Raw genomic sequence first — 18,146 nt, forward strand, 5'->3', positions numbered from 1 at the left:
GCTGGTTCTACACCGCCCAATAGATTATTGGTGCTTCAACGGGAGCGAAAATAAATAATTGGTCTTTCTTCTCCAATAGATAATTGGTGTTTTCCTATTGCAATAATTGCGGCACCAATTTATTTTTCGGCATCCCTTTGGATGTAGCCATGTTCTCTGTGTGTTTATCAAGTGTGATTGGTCAAAATTGATGCCGATGGTGGGAATGCTGGAGCTGTGGCAGCTCACATGGCTGATCGCCGTGGCCGGCGGGCTGCTCTCGTTTCGGAGTAGTTTCTGCAGAGGGTTCGTCCTCCAGGGCAAGATGCGCACTGATGCTGCGGTGTCACAACTTCCCGGGCTGTCGTTGCTGCGTGTAGAGGTGCCCAAGAGTTACTGGACGTGGTTCTACCTAATCGGAGCCCTGCACAGTATCTTCATGCTGGTTGTTGCACTCTCTTGGCAACAAACGCAAGTGGTGCAATATGCTCTGCACCTTGCACACCCTTCAGCAAGAGAAGAATCCAACGATATCATCTTGATCCAGCCACACACTATCGCGTTCCTGGCGCTGTTTGCAGTGCACACAACACGGCGCTTCCTCGAGTCTTTGCTTGTCACGGAGTTTGGTGATGCCAGGATGCACGTCTGCAGTACGTACGCGTCATTTCCCATGCCTACTTTACTACCACATTAACGATACATAATAGTTTTGTTCGTAGGCACGTATCACTACGTTGCAACGGTACTCTCAGTTCTTTTCGATCCCGACTCCGTTACGGTGCATCAGATGACGTTATCCCGTTGGGCTTTGGCTTGCGTTGGTCTGATGCTCTTCTCCATTGCATCCTACCATCAAACGCGATGTAATTTCCTTCTAGCAAAGCAAAAACGCGCCAACAAGATGAAACACGTGATGCCTCACGGTGACTGGTTCGAAGCTGTGCGCAGTCCGCTCTACTCGACTGAAATCATGCTCTACGCGGGATTCCTCTTGGTCACTGGGGGCTCAACCTCAATGCTCTATCTCGTGTCCGCTTGGGTGGCTGTCAACCAGATTCTACTGGCCCAGATCAGCTCCCAGTGGATCGAGAACAAGTTTCGGGATCGTATCAATGAGCTTCCCAAGTGGAAATTACTGCCGTTTGTCTGGTAAGCTAAATTTCTTTTTTTTTAATAAACTCAAAGCTAGAATCGCTCAAGAATGGGTAAAATCTATTGGGAACTTCCCTCTTCTCTCCATAAGCTGATTCACTTGTCCCCTTTCTGCTTCTTGTTCGAGGGCGTTTCGGCCTCTTTGGTCTCTTCGTCACTGTCACTTTCTCCACTGGACTCACTCTCGCTCTCCTTCGTCGGTTCGTCTCTCTTCCTCTTCTTCTCTTCATCGCCACTCTCATAGTCTTCCTGCTCCTGCTCGGTGGCCCACACCTGCTTGATGTCCTCCTTCTGGGCGGCTTCCTCTCTTGCGATCTGAATTCTGGCCAAGTGCTGTCCGTACTTGTTACCGAAGATATTGTGGTACCCTCCAGGTCCAGAGGCGCAACCTCTGCAGCCACTGTGCTTCTCCTGCACTACCTGCCCCTCCGACAGCTGCTGTCTCGGTACGCGGCAGATACTGACAGTACCGTAGTTGTAATTCTTAGTGTTGATTGCGAAGGTGCTACACAGTCGCTCGTAGCCCGGTTTCTTCCACTTGGCGATGAGGTTGGCATCCACCAGTTTGCGTCGCACACAGTAGTCGTACACCTCACGAGAGATCTTTTTGTACTTGTAGAACATGTCGTACACGTAGCGGCTGCGCTGCCAGTTGATCTGGTGCACTGGCCACAGCGCCTCGCACTGCCGCTTGCCCTCGTGCGGCTCGTTCATCTTTTCACGCAACTCGCTCTCCAGCGCGTCCATTACCGGTTGGATGTACTCATAGCCCGCTGGCGCGCGGTTCTTCTTGCTCCACTTGGACATGATGTTTGAAAATTGTTGGTCTAAAACTAATTGTGCGCTTCCAAATAAAGCCTCTTCTGGAATAAAAGCTGCTCTCTATATTCGTATCTATTCTCTGTTTCAGATCTTGTTTGGTCTAGTCCTAATTTTAGAATTTCAAATATTTTGAAATAAGGAATTTGGTTTTAAACAAATCATAAATGTTTTAAAACAAGTCAGAAATGGATTCTAAAGACCATCAAATGCGAATAAAACCATTTTAAAATACACGAATACTACTACATGTAGTAGTAGAACGTAAGAATTACATTAATGATTTTGACACTATCTACATGTAAGCTTCAGTAGCAGGTGCTCAACGCTTTCAGTATCATTCAACGGGAGTACGTCGGTAGGAAAAAGTTCTTTAGCGCTTGTAATAGATCTCTTCGAACGAATTACTAACCTTGAGAAATGAGTTTTCAAAAAGTGGAAAAGTGCTTGGTCTGTCAATTTACCTGACCCAAAATGTTGAACGGAGCTTGCGTACAGTGTAAGTTGCAGTGCATTAAAAACAGCTCACCGCAAGACACTTTGCTGAGAGCAATGTCGATGACGCAGAGCTGTTTCATGTCTTACTGGCCACGAGCTGCCATTCAAGTGGCATTTCCCCCTTGCTGTGTGCACTCTTCCTACATCCACACAAATACCTGTGCACGCCACCGTCCTGTAGGACAGCTGCTTGAATTGAGCGCATTGCTTTCCGTTATGTGTAAGGGGTGTTATAACGCAACAATGCACATTGAGGCTTGGTCACGTGGTTTAGTCACGGATGTCGGATTTGTCACGGTTTCAGTCGTGACGTGGTTGTGCAAGCTTCCGACCCATCTGCAATCCACGATTCAGCGCGTGAAAACTGACTCGACTCTTAACATACGTAGTGGACCGATTGAAAATGAAAACCATCAGCACTTTCTCTAGCTGATGAGGAACATGTAATGACGTTGTCCTAAAAAGCGTAAAACGCTACCTGCCGCGACCGTTCTCTTTACCAAGGTTTCTTCGGATGGTTTCCGGGAGCGGTAACTTGTAGCATGATACCGCTCAAGCTATGCTCACTACAGGAGCAAATTTTTTGCTAGCAACAACTCTGTAAAGGCAGGCAATTGTTTTTGTTCGAACGAGTCGCTCTCACCAAACCACTTCCTTTTTCTCTTCCTCGGTAACACAACTTACACAAAATGGCGAGAAATACCTGGTGGATCGCTGGGTTTCCGTTCCTGATAGCTGTCGCTGTCTACGGATATGCCGCTCCGGAGCCGTGCTCAGGAATCTGCACAAACGCGCACGATCCGGCCATCATTCGTCGCCCTGATGGCACGTATTTCCGTTTCTCGACGGGTAACAAAATCTCCGCTAGATATTGCCGGTCCTTGGGAGTACAAAGGATCTGCAATCCCTGACGGGTCGATCATCGACCTCAAGGGCAAAGACGATTTGTGGGTACGTTTCAAGTGACAATAACTGTATCATCTAAAACAAACTGACATTTTTATCCTCAAGGCTCCGGACGTGCATCAGCTCGGAGACTGGTACTATCTCCACTATGCTGTTAGCAGCTTCGGCTCCCAGCACTCCGCTATTGGTGTGGCTCGGTCCAAATCGATGGACGTTGGGACCTGGAAGGATGGCGGTACTGTCGTCACGAGTGACCCGAGCAAACCGCTCAACGCTATCGACCCGAATCTCATCCGCGTCAACGGTGAATTCTACCTTAACTTTGGTAGTTCATGGCAGGATATTTTTCAGGTTCATCTGAGCAACCCACCAGTTGCACCCAGTGCCGCAATCGACCCTTACCAGATCGGCTTCACATCCGACCGTGAAGTAGTGGAGGGGTCATACCTTTTTCACTACGGAAAGTACTACTACCTCTTCATGTCGAAAGGTAAGTGCTGCGGCTACGACAAGAGTCGGCCAGCTCCAGGCAAGGAGTATCGCATCCTCGCTTGCCGCTCTTCGAAGGCCACCGAAGGTTTTGTCGATAAAGATGGCGTTGACTGCACCAAGGGAGGCGGCACTGTTGTGCTCGAATCACATGACAACGTGTATGGACCTGGTGGTCAGGGGGTCTATGACGACACGAAGCACGGACCAGTCCTGTACTATCATTACGGTAAGCCCGCCTTGCTCATTTTTGACAAAATATGTTTGTTCCTCACTTTTACTTGTGGCTATAGTCGATACGAAGATAGGATATGCAGACGGACAGAAGCAGTTTGGATTGATATCTCAAGTGGGTGGCCCGTTGTGTGAGCTCAAGTGGACGGACGTTTCGATCAAAGGTGAATGATCAGCTTGATTACGACGTTAGTGCAGTGCTTTATAATTGATGTTAGATTTTCTTTGCAAACCCGTTTTAGTTCTAGTGGAGTTCATTACTTAGATGCGTTGCTTTGGACAGTTGATTATTTGCGTTCGTTTTGAAAAAAATAAAAGTGAAATACATGTACTACAGTACAGTAGTAATTCAAATTTATGAATTTTAGAAATATAATTTGAAGTAATATTTAACCTTGCTGTTGGGACAGACAAGCAATAAATGGATGGCCCAAAGTGCAGCCGAATAAGAAGACTAGACCTTCATAGACATCGAGAAAAGGCGAGCTGTTGCAGCATGCTCAGCCAAGACAAGTGGGTCCAAGTGAAAGCAACAAGAATCGCTATTGGGCCAACTTGCTGAGAGCATTCACGGATAGACGAGTGGCCAGCTGGAGATATTACGCCCCTATGCTAATTATACGAACTTGCGCTAGCTTATTATCACTGCTGCGGATGCCAATTTGTCTTTACCAGTAATGATGGGCGGCTTCTCGCGTTGGGCAACATTCACGCAACACTTATCACAGAGCAAAGGGTCAGTCTGTGGACGCAATTGCCCACACCGCCAACGTAATAAAATTGTTGGTTGTCCTCCCAGTACTATTAAATGCTGTAATATTTCTTTAAAATATTGAATACTACATTTTAGCAGAAAGCAGTATTGTACTACAGTAAGATATTTATCATTTATTAATACTAACGTAGCCTACCAGTCCACATTCATACCGTGTGCTACCCCCTTCTCCTCGTCCTGCTGAGCTGCCATGTTGTTGAAAATATGCTCTAACGCAGTTTCGCTCACGCTGTACTCGTCCACGTTGAGATGGGCGCGAGTTTGCTCCAGCGCACGGAAGATTCCAGCCGGACGCAGCACCGCATCGCTGTCAGGACGATGCTTGGGCACTTGGAACCGAAAGTGTTCGCCTTGTTGCTCTGCGAGGATACTGCCCGGGAAGTTGGTCTGGAAGAAGCTCTGCAGTCTCTCGCCGTGGGTCTCAGAGACCCACCACGAGCTCAAAGTGTCGACGGAGATCGCCCCCTGAGCCTCCAGTTGACTGCCGAGTAACCAGCCAGTGCCCGAGTGGGTGAGGATGCGAGAACCCCGTTCAGAAGCCCCCAGCGCAGTGCACAGCTCTTGAACGTTAGCCTTCGTGATCTTCTCCGCAGTGGCGACTTGGAGGCTACTCGAACTCTGTCGACTGGTTCGACCACGTCGCAGTGAAAGACTTCGCTCCGCTGACAGGAACGCTCGAGCTTGTTCCAGCACACGTTTGAGCTCGTCCGTGTCCGTGTCGGAGGCTCGTAGCGTGATCTCCACTGTGAACCCTCGACCGAACTTCTGCTTGAGGTGCTCCACACTGCCGAGACATTTGAGTCGCCCACTCACGAGAATCCCCACGCGAGAGCACAAGGCCTCGCACTCTTCCATACTGTGCGTCGTGAGCACCACACACGCGTCGGACGAGCTCACACGCGCAATGACGTCCCACATCTTACGTCTCGAACTCGGGTCCACACCAGTCGACGGCTCGTCCAGGAACACGACACGAGGGCGTCCGAGCAGCGCAATGGCCGTCGACACCTTCCGCTTGTTGCCACCGCTGAGTCCTTGCGTCAGTTTGTGTCGATACTTGGCGAGTCCGAGCGCCTGGATCTGCTCGTCCACTGCCACGTCCACGAAAGCGTCGGGGATGCCTTTGATCCGAGCGTACAACTCGAGCTGCTCCTTGACCGTCAGCAGGTCGTGGAGAGCGTCGAACTGCGGACAGTAGCCCATGCGTTTCCGCGCCGCAGCCGAGCTGGTGGCCAAGTCGAAGCCGCTCAGCGTCACGTAGCCGTGCGTAGGCGCCAATTGGCCTGTGAGCACAGCCATCGTCGTCGACTTGCCAGCTCCGTTGATGCCCAAGTAGCCGAAGCACTCGCCACTCGGGATCGACAGACACAAGTCCTTTAGCGCAACTTTGGCCCGTGGTTTGCCCGCGTATTGCTGTCGTAAGTTGCGGATAAACACGAGGTCGTTCGGCGCCGGCTCGTGTTGCTCCACTCGATGACGTTCCCACTGCACGTCGTCGTCCTCTTCTTCCTCTTCCTCCTCCGTCTCCATGGCCACGGAGCTATGCGCAGACTTCGTCGCTGTCTGCTTCCACTTAACCGAGCGATTCTCGAGTACAAACACCAGCACAGACAGCAGCAACGCCTCCGCCAGCGTGTACAGTAGCGGCGCCCCGACGATCTCCAAGTCGAACGGCTGTCGGACGCAACACGACGGGCCGATGCGGTCCCAGCACTCGACACACTCGTCCTTGCCCAGGCCTTCGAAGAGCCCGAAGAAAGACGGAGACGTGGACGTCCAGCGGCCGGAACCGAAGAGCGCTCGACGACTCACTTTGCGCGTGGCCAGCTCGAAGATGCCGCTGTTCAGTGTGTAGCCCGGGAAGATCATGAAGACCCAGCGCAGGTAGTTGCGATCCAGAGACGAGAGCGTCAACGAGCCAGCGAGCGAGAAGTTGACGATGCGACAGAGGAACGAGAAGATGCTCAGCAGGCCGCCGGTGCCCAAAGCGAACACGAGCAAGGCCGTCTGCGCCACGGCGTGTTTGACGTAGCGTCTCGAGAAGAGGTAGGCCAGAGGGACGATCGCCCACACGTGAGCAACAACCAGCGCGATAATGGCAAACACGTCGCTGGCGCTGGCCTTGTCGGCGCCACTTGGCGTCATGGACAGCGGGATGACGATCGCAGACGCGACGATGGGGACGATCGTGACGAGCAGGTCGTGCGTCCAGCTGGCCATCCAGTAGGCCGAGATGTTGGCGCCGCTGATGAGCTGCAGACTCTTGGCGTTCTGGATCGGGTCTTTCTCTCGTACGACGAACGCGACGATCGCTGCTGGGATGAAGGCAAAGGCGAGCATGACGACTAGCGCCACTAAGAAGCCGTTGAGCGTCACCTGCAGCTTGGCGTTGGTCTTCTCCAGACAATTGTTGTTGAAACACGCAGTCGAGCCGCACGTGTTGCACGGATACCACGGAGACGCGACGTTGGCGGCGTTGCAGCACGCGCTGACGTCGCAGTCGACGACTCCCAGAGTGCAGTAGTCGAAGCCCCGGGAGCTGACACACGCCGTCACGTTGAAGTTCGGATCTATCAGACTCGACAAGTTGCTGGACGCAGCGCACTGACTTTGCTGCGTCTCTGTGGGCAGGTTGGACGCGTAGTTGGGGACGAAATCGGCCACTTGGATCTCCGGTAGAACAGCCAAGATGATCAAGAAGACGAGCGGGATCCCCACCGAGTACGCCAGCGTCTTCTTGTCCCGCTTGGCGATCTGGAAGCGTTTCCTCGTCAGCGCCCAGTACTGCGTCCACATTGACGGCTCCGTGATCGGTGGCGCTGTTGCCTGCACGTTCACTGGCGACACCGCTTTGGGTTTGCGCTGCTCTGCTTCTTCTTCTTCGTGGTCTTGGGAAATACGCAAGAAAACCTCCTCCAAAGTGGTGACCGAGATGCCATACTGCTGCACTCCAAGCGTGGACGTCTCCGCGTCCAGCTGCTCCAACATGGAAGGAAACGCGTCGGAAGAAGCGGCGGGAAGTTGGAACGCCAGCTCCGAGCCAGAGCTGCTCAAGCACTTGACTCCAGGGACGAATCTCTTGAGGAAAAGCTCCACTTGCTGTGGGTCACACGAGCCGTCCGCCGTCTTGATCAGAGTCAAGTTGTACCCGGCACCGAAGCGATTCTTGAGGAACAAGGAGGAGCCAGCACAGCGCAGTTGGCCGTCGGCCAGAATGGCGATACGGTCGCCCAGAATGTCAGCTTCATCCATGAAGTGCGTGGTCAACACAATGACGCGGTCCTCGCGACTCTGCTGCAGTAGATTCCACGTGAACCGTCGAGAGTACGGGTCCATCCCCGACGTCGGCTCGTCCAGGAATACGAGTTTGCTGCCGCCGAGGAAGGCCAACGCGACACTGAGTTTGCGCTTCTGGCCGCCCGAGAGCGTCTTGGCCAGCGCGTGGCGAATCTCGGTCAATCCTACGCTTTCGATCATTTTGTCCACATTGAGTTGCAGTTGCTTGCGCGGTATCTGCTTCATCGTGCCGAACAGCAACAAATGCTCTTCAACTGTCAGATCCTGGAACAGCACGTCGTGTTGCGGGCAAATGCCGATCACGCGTCGAAGGTCGTGGAAGTCGCGCCTGATGGAGCAGCCGTACAACGTGGCGTCTCCCGCGCTGGGCGGGATGAGACCCGTGAGCATCGAGATGATTGTCGTCTTGCCGGCGCCGTTGTGGCCCAAGAGAGCTGTGATCTGGCCACTGTACATGGCCAAGTCGAGTCCTGCAACGGCAACTCGCTCCTCGCCGTCTTCCTCTGAAGGGAAAACCTTGCGCAATCCTCGGATCTGGAGACACGTGCCGTTGCGCTCTTGCATCGCTAGAGTTGCATTCACCGGCTCGACGTAGGCGTTCACACTCGGTTTGGCTACATTCTGGTCGGTCAGTTGCGTGTACACCCCGCCAGCTTGCGGCGACAGGATTGGTGTGGCGTAATTTTCGGAGCATGTAGCCATCTCGTCGTCTTCGGACTGGCCCATCTTGTCAACCCAGTAGCTTTTCGTAAGCAAAAAGTGCCACGGTTTCCGCACGCCGAATTGCTGCGGTAAAACCTGCTCCAGATACCATCCCAAGGCCACAAGGATGACCGAGTCGAGGAGAAGGAAGAGACTCATCCGGAACGCGCTTGGGACTGTGATGGGCTCTTCCCGAAGACCCACCGAGTAGGCGAACCCCGTGCCAAGTTGAGCTCGACGTAGGAGCTCGTCGACAGCCAGCGCGAATGCTGTGGGAGGCGAGAGAGCGGCCCAGTATCGAGGCGCGTTGGTGTCGGCGGACTGCACCGCGAAGTAGGGGAAGAAGAGGATGAGCCACAGAAGAACCGACGCGATGGCCGCCGTCCGGGATTTGTTGAAGAAGGGCGCCACAAAGTACGCGAACGCTGTGATGGCTACACTGAGAGCCCAGAAGAGGAACACGAGCGTCGCGTACTCGGCGGTAGGGAACACGTTGCCGTATTTGAGCACGGCGGCAATGGTAAAGGCCAGTGGAGTGGCCAGTACGGCGGTGGTTAGACACCAAGACAAGAGCAAAGTGGCGTCGGACAAGCCCATGATCTTCATGACTTCTCGAAGGCGGTTTTCCTTCTCCATGACCATCGTCGTCGTTGTAGTGGACACAAATTTGATATAACTGACTAGGAAGAAGAGCCCCAGCACCGACTGGCCGCCAGTGTAGAAGGACGTCATGGTGGACGACGGTCCGCCGATTGCCTCGAGCCCCCAGACTACCAGGTCGCTACAAATGAGCGTCGAGTTGGCGTCGAGTTGCGCCGCTTCGGACGTGAACCACTGGGATCTCCAGCCGTCGGCAAAGTTGTCCAGGTTTGCCAGCAACAGCAGCGCCGTGGAGAGCAAGACTGGCAGGAAGAGCTCCATGAGTAAGCTCACGGGGCGCCGTCGACGCAGTATCATGTTTTTCCAGACCAGGTTCGTCACTTGCGCCCACGTGGCGGCAACTTTTGCAGCGAAGTTGCTCTTTATCTGTTTGTAACATCTTGCAAAAATCGCGATTGCTGCAACTGCAACTGCTACAATTGCCACGACGGTGATGAGAATTGTATTGGCAGACGAGATGCCGCCGTCGCATTCATTCTGGTAAGTGAAAACGTCGTCAAACAGCTGCTTGCAAGTTGTCACTGCCTGGGACGAAGTATTGCAGGCTCGAAGTGACGCGGCAGCCGCACAGCAGGAGGCTGAAGCCGATGACGTTTGCTCGGAGCACATGATGCGGCACACCGAGTCCCCGCTGAAATCGTCATCATCGTCGGAAGATCCGGCGGAGGAGAAAGATGAGGAGTTGCGGTCCTGGAAATTATCCGGCAGCAAGTCGAAGAGCCCCGAATTGGTCACGCACAGGCCGTACGCGATGTCATTCTCCAGGACAGTCGTTACGCAATCGGAGAGCGCCGTTAGCGTCGCGCTTTCGGCATCGTCGGAGGACCCGGCGTCGGCCATGGCAGTTTTTTCGATTGTGAGATGGAGGATTAGTGTCGGCTAGTGAATTGATTAACGGAACTGGTTACGCAATCGGCTCCATGAGGATTGGGGGCTGTGAAAAACAGTATACTTTGATATTGGATATGATAAATGATCAAACCTTTAAGCAAAGAGACTGTAAAAATAAATGTACTGTAGGATGTCATAATAGGGTCCGGGTGAGTTTTACTGTCGCTTGGCTCGAAGTGGACACGGTTTACTTGACCTCCGTGTGACTGCATGCCAACGGCGCTTCGCCGTTCGTGAGCAGTTGTCATTTATGACTGTGGATTCTCCGCGTTGTGCCCACTCTTGCTAATGCAACATGTTGTGCATGTACTATAATACAGACTGTAGCACAGAGTTGCCACGCACAATGTGATGTGGGACAAGGTGCACTTCGACTGCGATATCTTTCAGATAAAATATAACATGTATTAACCGGTATCTTCAGCGATCAAAATCTATTAAAGAACTTTAGTTTCTGGAATAACTCAGGCTTTGGCATAAGAGTGTTCTTCGTCCAGAAATATATTCCAGTGGAATAGCGAAGGGACCTGGAGTTATTCCAGAAACTGAAGTTCTCTAATATAAAACACATCTGTGTAATTAAAGCCGAGCATGTAGAACAAATAGATTCACGGCATGCTGCCCATGTCAATATCAATACAGGTACTACAGGCTAGAACGAACTGCGTGTCGCGAGTACCGCGTATTATGCCACACTGAGAGCGTAATGCTCTGTATTACGCTAAGTGTGACACTGTACTGTATTTAGCAGCTGGACCTTTTTTTATTTTGACCACTGCAATCATTCAAAAATTGAACTATTGGTCCAATCAACGCAGCCAAAATTAACTACATGTAGCTGGAGAAAAGTAATGTTGAACTGCATCGGTTGGCACTCCCAACTGCGTGCAAGAGCACTGCATACGAACAGCTAGGAGTACACGCCGATTACATGTACCGATAAAAACATGCAAACGTACGCCTTCGTTCGTATACTTTGTGCCGGCCCTTAAAGGCGTTTTTCTGCAGCTTCGTCGGTTCGGTGCCAATTTTAGAATGGCGACTTGAATCCTACACACTGCACATGAAAAACTTAAAGTTCGTGTTAGCCCTTGTGATGTTCCATGAAATGAGCATGTGACGGACTTTAGCCATTGCGGTACTTGTACTTAAGCTTCGGCGTCCCGCAGCCGCATAGATTGCTCGGCGAGCACAGCGCTTGGTAAAAAAAAGCTTCATTTATTTTGTAATCACACTGGTTTTTAGTCATTTTGAAGAACTAAAGATTTGAGAGATCAAGATACGAAAACATTTAGCCAAGGAAGGTATTGCTCTGGTGTAGTGCTTCGGTACGAAGCAAGCGAACAGCCCAACAGGGATTAATTCGGGTTCGTGCGAAGTGTTCCACACCCGATTCCATGCATTACAAACATTAACATATCGGGATGGATTTTAGCGAGGCAATAATACCGTTTGATGGCTTAGGAAGGAAACATGATTGTCTGTATGACACTTTCTAAATATTTGAATAACTTTTTAAAGTGAATCACAACAACAAAAACCATCATTGTGACGAAAATGCAACCGGTGAAAAAAGTACTTTTAAGTCAAAACCGTAAAAAAATTGAAGTCGTGAAAGTAGTTATTAATACATGGCATCGCACTGAAGAGACTCGGTGTTCCAGCAGCGACAGCGTCGGTATAAAAGCAGTTAAAGGCGCACTTTTGATCCAATTCTAGACTTTGATACGTGATCCCACATAGATCGCTGCAAAAACCATATACATTCATGTATTAGGCGGATGATGTGGTGCACAATTCTGAAATTTCGAAGGATTCGGGCAAAATATTTCAAATCTAGTTTTTTGAAAATAACTGACTTCCTAAGGTCTCTACTGTGACCCTTTCAGAAGCTGACTTTCAATACAATCGGATTACAATGGACAAGCTCGGTACGTACTGTGGATGTCAACTGCCAGTGTGACCTTGCCCATATTTGACTGTTTTCTCTAGTATCATGTACAGTATCAAGCTGTTATTGTGAATTTCGACCAAATTTGGCGTTTTGGTACAACATGAATTCAACGAGTCACTCATTTTCAAATTTCCTGTTTTATAGAAGCGATTGAGTTCGTACTTAAGTGGCCGTGGTGGATTCCAAATTAAGCCACGCAATCAAAGAGAAGAACGAGGGAAATCCCCATTCTTATCAAGTACGACAGAATATCACGATATACGAGCTCATCTTAGACGGTTTATCTACGTGGGTACATTCACTAAATGCGAGGAGTCTACTCTTACGGTATGCCAGCACACGTGATGCATGTAGCTTTGTTTGATTGCCGCCTGCAATTATTATTAGAGCGACGCGATCCACGCTTTACATCTGCAGTACATGTAATGCAATTTGAAAACTTCTGCGGCAGAATTCATTGCATAGGGTTGCCGGCTGTCGTAAATGAACTTATCTCATAATGACGTAAAACTAGCTTGACGTTAGCTGCGACCTGTTATCATGCTTGCATTTGACCGGCGTTTTGATCTGTTGGACTGCTGATTCAAGCAGTGTTGATCAGCGAAAGGAGCTACAGTCTATAGCCGAGAGCAACGACAAAGGTCTCTGCCGCGCTGGCGTTGCTACCGGGTGCTGATACACATAGACGCGTGGTATGTAAAAAGATGTCAAATACTGTAGGAATGGAATGCAAATACTTACCAGTACCGGCACTTTAAACATGTACCGGTATCTCCAGATGCTGGGTCCCAGCCTGGGAGTACCGCGTAATCTTGAGATTTGAACGCTACGTTCACTCGAACGGCTCTTTAGCCAACGAGAAGCACTCGATGTTTGCCTTGTATCCTAAGAGAGCTTCGAACAAAATCAAAAGTGGCTGGTCAAGGGTTGCCGGTACATTACTGTACATGTACACTGTACCGGTGTATCACTCCAAAGTGAATGGCACTCATGATTACTCTGTGTCCGTCAACCGGCAATCACTTCAACATGGATACAGGCTAAAGAAAACCTACGACTATTTATATTATTTTTCTATTTACTGCAAGTTCAATCCTTACAGATGATTCCTTCTAAATATTATATCATGATGTGCTTGCTTCAGAAAGCTTGATTTTCGAGTCAAACGCGAAACAGCCGGCGAGTTCTGTCGCATGGTGCGCTTCAATGTCGGGCAATGTTCCACTGGAACTTCCAGCGCCATTGGTCAGATTATGGTGCAAGCTGAGCGGCGTGCGACAGCCAAAGGAAGCGCCCTTCCATCGGCGCCATCATCCGAAGGCATTCGCCGAATTCCGATCCGTTGACAACCATCGCCCCGTCATGACCGCGCAGTCGCTGCGGACGTCCTTGGGCAGCAACGGCCACACCGTCGGCGACACTTGTATCGATCTGTATGCGGAGCGAGTCATGATTCCTCGGATTTCGCTCTTCTCGCTGCTCACAGGACTGTCGGTTCTCTCGATTCTCTTCATCCGACACCGTCGCCGACGCACGCGGCAATCGGCGAAACTGTTGCGTGAAAAAGTCGTTCTCGAGTCCTCGGAGGACCCACACACCACCCGCAAAAAGTGGTTCGCTTGCTTTCTCGCAACAACTGTGGCGTGGATCACCATCTTCCTTTGCACCTTTAACTCGTCCACTGCCAAGACGTCCACTTCCATGAGCTCAGCGCAGGCGCGTCCCCGAACTGTCTTTAGCTTCACAACAACCCCACGGGGCATCGACGAGATGCTGCCAACGGTGGATGCACTGGTGCATCAGGAGGGCGACGGCTTCGACGCCGTGTACGTCATCGTCCCACGGACGTATCGAGACAAGGTGGTGGACATCCCCACCTGGTTGCTAGCCGACGCGTCGACATTAAACCGAACCGAGTTCCGTGGGGTCACATTCGCCACTGGAACGAGTCCGTACCACCACAAACTTCGGATTATCGTGCTGGATACGGACTTTGGACCGGCGAGCAAAGTACTGGGAACGTTGTTGGTAGAACAGGACCCCGAGACGATCATTGTGTACGGCGACGACGATCGCATCTACCCGCCCCAACTGTGTGAACGGGCTCTGCACTACACGCACAAATACCCGAACGACGCCATCGCCGTACTGGGTGGGTGGATATCGGCAGAGGACGGACTGTATTGTGGACGCAGCCTCGCAATCGGTGTCAATAGCGTTTCGTTTGTAGGAGGAGCAGGTGGAGTTGCCGTCAAGCGGAAGTTTTTCGGAATGGAGGAGGCAACTTTGCCAGCGTTTGAGGTGGCAAATATGTCAAAGGCGTGTTTTCTGGGTGATGATTACTATTTGTCACATTTGCTTAGCCGAAACGGCGTGCGTCGACGACTGGTGGCTGACAGCTGCTGGAACATTGAGACGCTCACAGAATCGTTCTCGCACGGCGGACTCTCGTACGCTCCGTCGGAGCATCCGGGGGGAGCCAACGTGGAGCACTACCAGCAGTGCATCCGAGAGCTGGGCAAGGACCAAGATCTCTCTCGCGACGGCGAGTTCGGGTCGGCCTACATGTTCCTCTTCTCTCGCACGTGGGGGGCTATTCGAGGACTGCGAAATCTCTACTTTGGCGGGGAGTTCGTGTCGTGCTGATGGAGTACAATGCACGCTTGTGTACAATTAATAGTAGCAGTCCTAACACAGATAATATAAACCACAGTATTCGTGGTCTGGGGTCATCCGGGGATGAATGGCAAGCTGCAACATCGTAACCTAGATATTGTGGCGTGCATCTCCAAGTAAATTAGCCCCAAGGGAATGCTCAGTCTTCAATTTGCAGTACCCCCGACTGGATAAGTAATCGGCAACATCAATGACGTTTCGCATTGCACTGTTGTCCATCACCGCCGTTTTCTTCAGTATGGAAGTTGCAAGTGCGATGGAGGGCGAGCTTCGACTTTACAAGGAGCCGCATTTCAAGAGACTTCGACTTCTCGTCAAGATTTCGGAGGGAAATCGCTGCTACGACATGGCGTGCGATGACATCGGCAACGTCATCTCTTCGGCTAGGTGGACAGGCCTTCCAACCACAGGGTCAACGTTCGCCGATGGCTAAGTCAAGATTGCCTTCTACGCCGGTAAGAACTGCACCGGTAAAGTGACGGTATTGAATACGAACGTCGGTGAGGCTCCAAACTTTGCGCACTCCGAGATGGATAACGCCACCGCGTCTATTGCGGTGCTTGAAACGTCGAACGCGATGCAACACGCAACGAAATATCTTTGCAAGTGGTGAAATTACCTTTTTCCGCAATTGAGAAAGAAAAAGTTTTTTTCTTCGCAAAACCTGACAAATAAAACCAAACATGTTACTTGTACGTTGCTCTACGTCAGAAGGCGTGGCTTTAATCACAGTGTTGACTACATGTAGATTCTAGGGCTTGACGACGCGCCAGATTTTCTTGGCGCTTCAAAGAGTACGCCGGGGATTTTTCGTAGTCGAGATATCGCGGATTGATGTTAGGCTTCCGTGGAAGAAGAAACGTTTTCGCTTTTCTCTGGGTTGTGTACTCAGCTGCACGTTGTTCGTTGCGGAGCTGGGGCTGGTCATGTGGCATGGACTCAAGCATTCCCACCTTCATTGTTGCAGCATGTAAGGCAACTCGAGGTGTCCATCCTAACTTCGTGCCCAAAGTCCACTCTGCATGGCGGTGTGCAGCAAGCCATAGCCGATCGCTCACATATGCTTGAAAGTGCGATGCTTTTATAAAGCCAATAGCGTAAACGGGCTCTTGCACGAGTCTTACGAAGCGCTGGCTGCGTTCATAAGAGGTTGAACAGGACCATGTTGCTGTAGCTTGTTGTGGAATGTGTTCCGAACCGCAGGCTGTGACCTTCAAAGTGAGGGAGACGCAGACGTCATTGACCGTAAAGGTGAAACACACGGAACTGGTTCGAGCTGTAGGCTGGGAGATTAAGGCGTGATTGATCATGGCTTGTTCGCTGTCGTTGTCCTCAGTGGCGGGACTGTAGGTGGTGCCACGTTGGCTGCATATTCAGAAACGTTTGAGAGAATTTTTTAAATCTACAACTTTACACGTGCAGTCTGCCACGAACCGGAGCAGCCAGAACAGTGTCGTAAGGAGGGCAGAAGCCATCGCATGGGATGAAATGCACATAATCTCGAATGCCTGTCCTGGTGAATCTTATTTGGTAATTACACTGCGTAAATCTATACCGAAAGGACGCGACTTTGAAAAATGATACATGTACACTGTGTTGCAGTGCATGTTCAAGTTCTTTCACGCAAAACTGGCAAAATACTGCTTTGAGAGGGTTCTTGTGACAAAGTTGCCGTACACCACGCCACCGAAGAAAGGAAGTTGGCGCTCGGTCCGAGTGGCACCATAGCCGGCACCACCTCCACCTTGGCGGAGATAACGAGCCGATCTCGAGGATTTGATCTACTTCATATTTTGGGAGGCTGAAGCCAGATGGATGTCCGACATCAGCCTTCTCAGTACGTAGGTGCGTCGCTTGAAGATGTGGTCGTCCTCAGTCATCCACTCCAAACGATGTAGACGCTTCAGGAACTTCAAGAGACGAGCAGAACTTGTCGAGAACGTTGTTGGAGCGGAGTAGTTTGCTCTTGCTCTCGATGATAATCACCGCCTTTTTTTAAAGGAAACTTGAACTTGATCAATCCAGCACCGTCGCCAACGATCAGAACGCTGTTGATTACTTAATAAAATACCTAATGGTTCTATAAATTAGACTGCTGACGCAGCTTCGCCAAAGTTGTTATTAGGGTATTTCAGGGGGACTGCGTACATGCTGAAAAGTACTCATAGGTCACACGTTTTTAGGACCTGCCACTATTTTTTGTCGTCACAACGATTCGTGCACTTCGTTACGCTGGCCTAAGCGAATGACTTGGCCACTACAGGGATGGTGGTGTCATACCATACGAACAGCGTCTTGGTGTAATCTGCATCTTGGAGCTCGCTTAGCATCCAAGCGCACGTCTTGACCTTAAGCTACAGCTTTCAAAAGCACTTGTAATAAATACCCAAAGAATTGTTTTGAAATTTGGGAAGCACCCACAGTTCACAACGGGGCTAATGCAACGCTTAAGTATCTATCGTGCTATTCCAGCCATGTTTCTTCATAATCACTGGCCCTTCCGCTTTGAAAAAATAAAATGACATGACGGAGTTTTATTCCTTTTGTAATAAGGTTAAAACTCCGTCATGTCTTTTATTTGGGATGTAAAGCAATCAAAACAAAGCAACATTTTAAGCATCCGTTTTTGACAGTAACGTTACTCGATGTTTTTTTAATTTTGAAAACTCCGTTAATTAAGGCCGTGTTCGGTTTGCAGGGGCAAATCCAGCTTGTTCGAAAATAAGCTAGAGCTGTAGAACAGTCGTTTTGTTAAGTAAAATAAAGATAAAATAAGTGATCGTGTTCCATCAGAAAAAGGCTGGATTTGAAGGCGCAAAGCAGGACGATTCAAAATTCGGAAATGCTACAGTCCATGCGTCAAATCCGCTTATTAACCATGTAATACTCCATGTAATGTCCATGATGTAAAATATTTTCATTCGGTAATTTATAAAAACAACCCAGTCGTTGAGTGCAATTATTGTCCAACTCTCATCCGTGTATTGTCCACGATGTGATCTATGTAGTTAATACCGGTACAATACTGTATACCGGTAGTTGTACCAATCACACCAGCCTTTCATTTGCTTTTCAAACCCAAACTCGCCCCCCTTCGAGCATTGCCGCCGC

At 50.4% G+C, this 18,146-nt stretch overlaps 6 protein-coding genes across 6 annotated transcripts; 4 read left to right on the top strand and 2 right to left on the bottom strand.

The window, feature by feature from the left end:
* Positions 1–190: 190 nt before the first annotated feature.
* On the top strand, positions 191–1,135 carry PITG_09474 (uncharacterized protein; the record flags this gene model as incomplete). Its single annotated transcript, XM_002903078.1, has 2 exons — positions 191–632; positions 690–1,135. The coding sequence occupies 2 exons, from the start codon at positions 191–193 to the stop codon at positions 1,133–1,135; spliced, it is 888 nt and encodes a 295-aa protein (XP_002903124.1).
* Positions 1,124–1,941, bottom strand: PITG_09475 (uncharacterized protein; the record flags this gene model as incomplete). The annotated part of the gene is made up of 1 exon (XM_002903079.1): positions 1,124–1,941. One exon carries the CDS (start codon positions 1,939–1,941, stop codon positions 1,231–1,233), a length of 711 nt encoding a protein of 236 aa, XP_002903125.1.
* Positions 1,942–3,204: 1,263 nt separating this feature from the next.
* PITG_09476 (arabinan endo-1,5-alpha-L-arabinosidase A precursor) lies at positions 3,205–4,252 on the top strand (the record flags this gene model as incomplete). The annotated part of the gene is made up of 3 exons (XM_002903080.1): positions 3,205–3,402; positions 3,463–4,075; positions 4,164–4,252. 3 exons carry the CDS (start codon positions 3,205–3,207, stop codon positions 4,250–4,252), a joined length of 900 nt encoding a protein of 299 aa, XP_002903126.1.
* Positions 4,253–4,817: 565 nt separating this feature from the next.
* Positions 4,818–10,354, bottom strand: PITG_09477 (ATP-binding Cassette (ABC) Superfamily; the record flags this gene model as incomplete). The annotated part of the gene is made up of 2 exons (XM_002903081.1): positions 4,818–4,891; positions 5,008–10,354. The coding sequence occupies 2 exons, from the start codon at positions 10,352–10,354 to the stop codon at positions 4,818–4,820; spliced, it is 5,421 nt and encodes a 1,806-aa protein (XP_002903127.1).
* A 3,367-nt stretch (positions 10,355–13,721) lies between these two features.
* PITG_09478 (uncharacterized protein) lies at positions 13,722–15,005 on the top strand (the record flags this gene model as incomplete). The annotated part of the gene is made up of 1 exon (XM_002903082.1): positions 13,722–15,005. The coding sequence occupies one exon, from the start codon at positions 13,722–13,724 to the stop codon at positions 15,003–15,005; it is 1,284 nt and encodes a 427-aa protein (XP_002903128.1).
* Positions 15,006–15,196: 191 nt separating this feature from the next.
* Positions 15,197–15,735, top strand: PITG_09479 (uncharacterized protein; the record flags this gene model as incomplete). The annotated part of the gene is made up of 1 exon (XM_002903083.1): positions 15,197–15,735. The coding sequence occupies one exon, from the start codon at positions 15,292–15,294 to the stop codon at positions 15,466–15,468; it is 177 nt and encodes a 58-aa protein (XP_002903129.1).
* Between the last annotated feature and the right edge of the window lie 2,411 nt (positions 15,736–18,146).

This window comes from Phytophthora infestans, genomic scaffold, assembly GCF_000142945.1.
Source record: "Phytophthora infestans T30-4 supercont1.15 genomic scaffold, whole genome shotgun sequence".
NCBI lineage: Eukaryota > Oomycota > Peronosporomycetes > Peronosporales > Peronosporaceae > Phytophthora > Phytophthora infestans.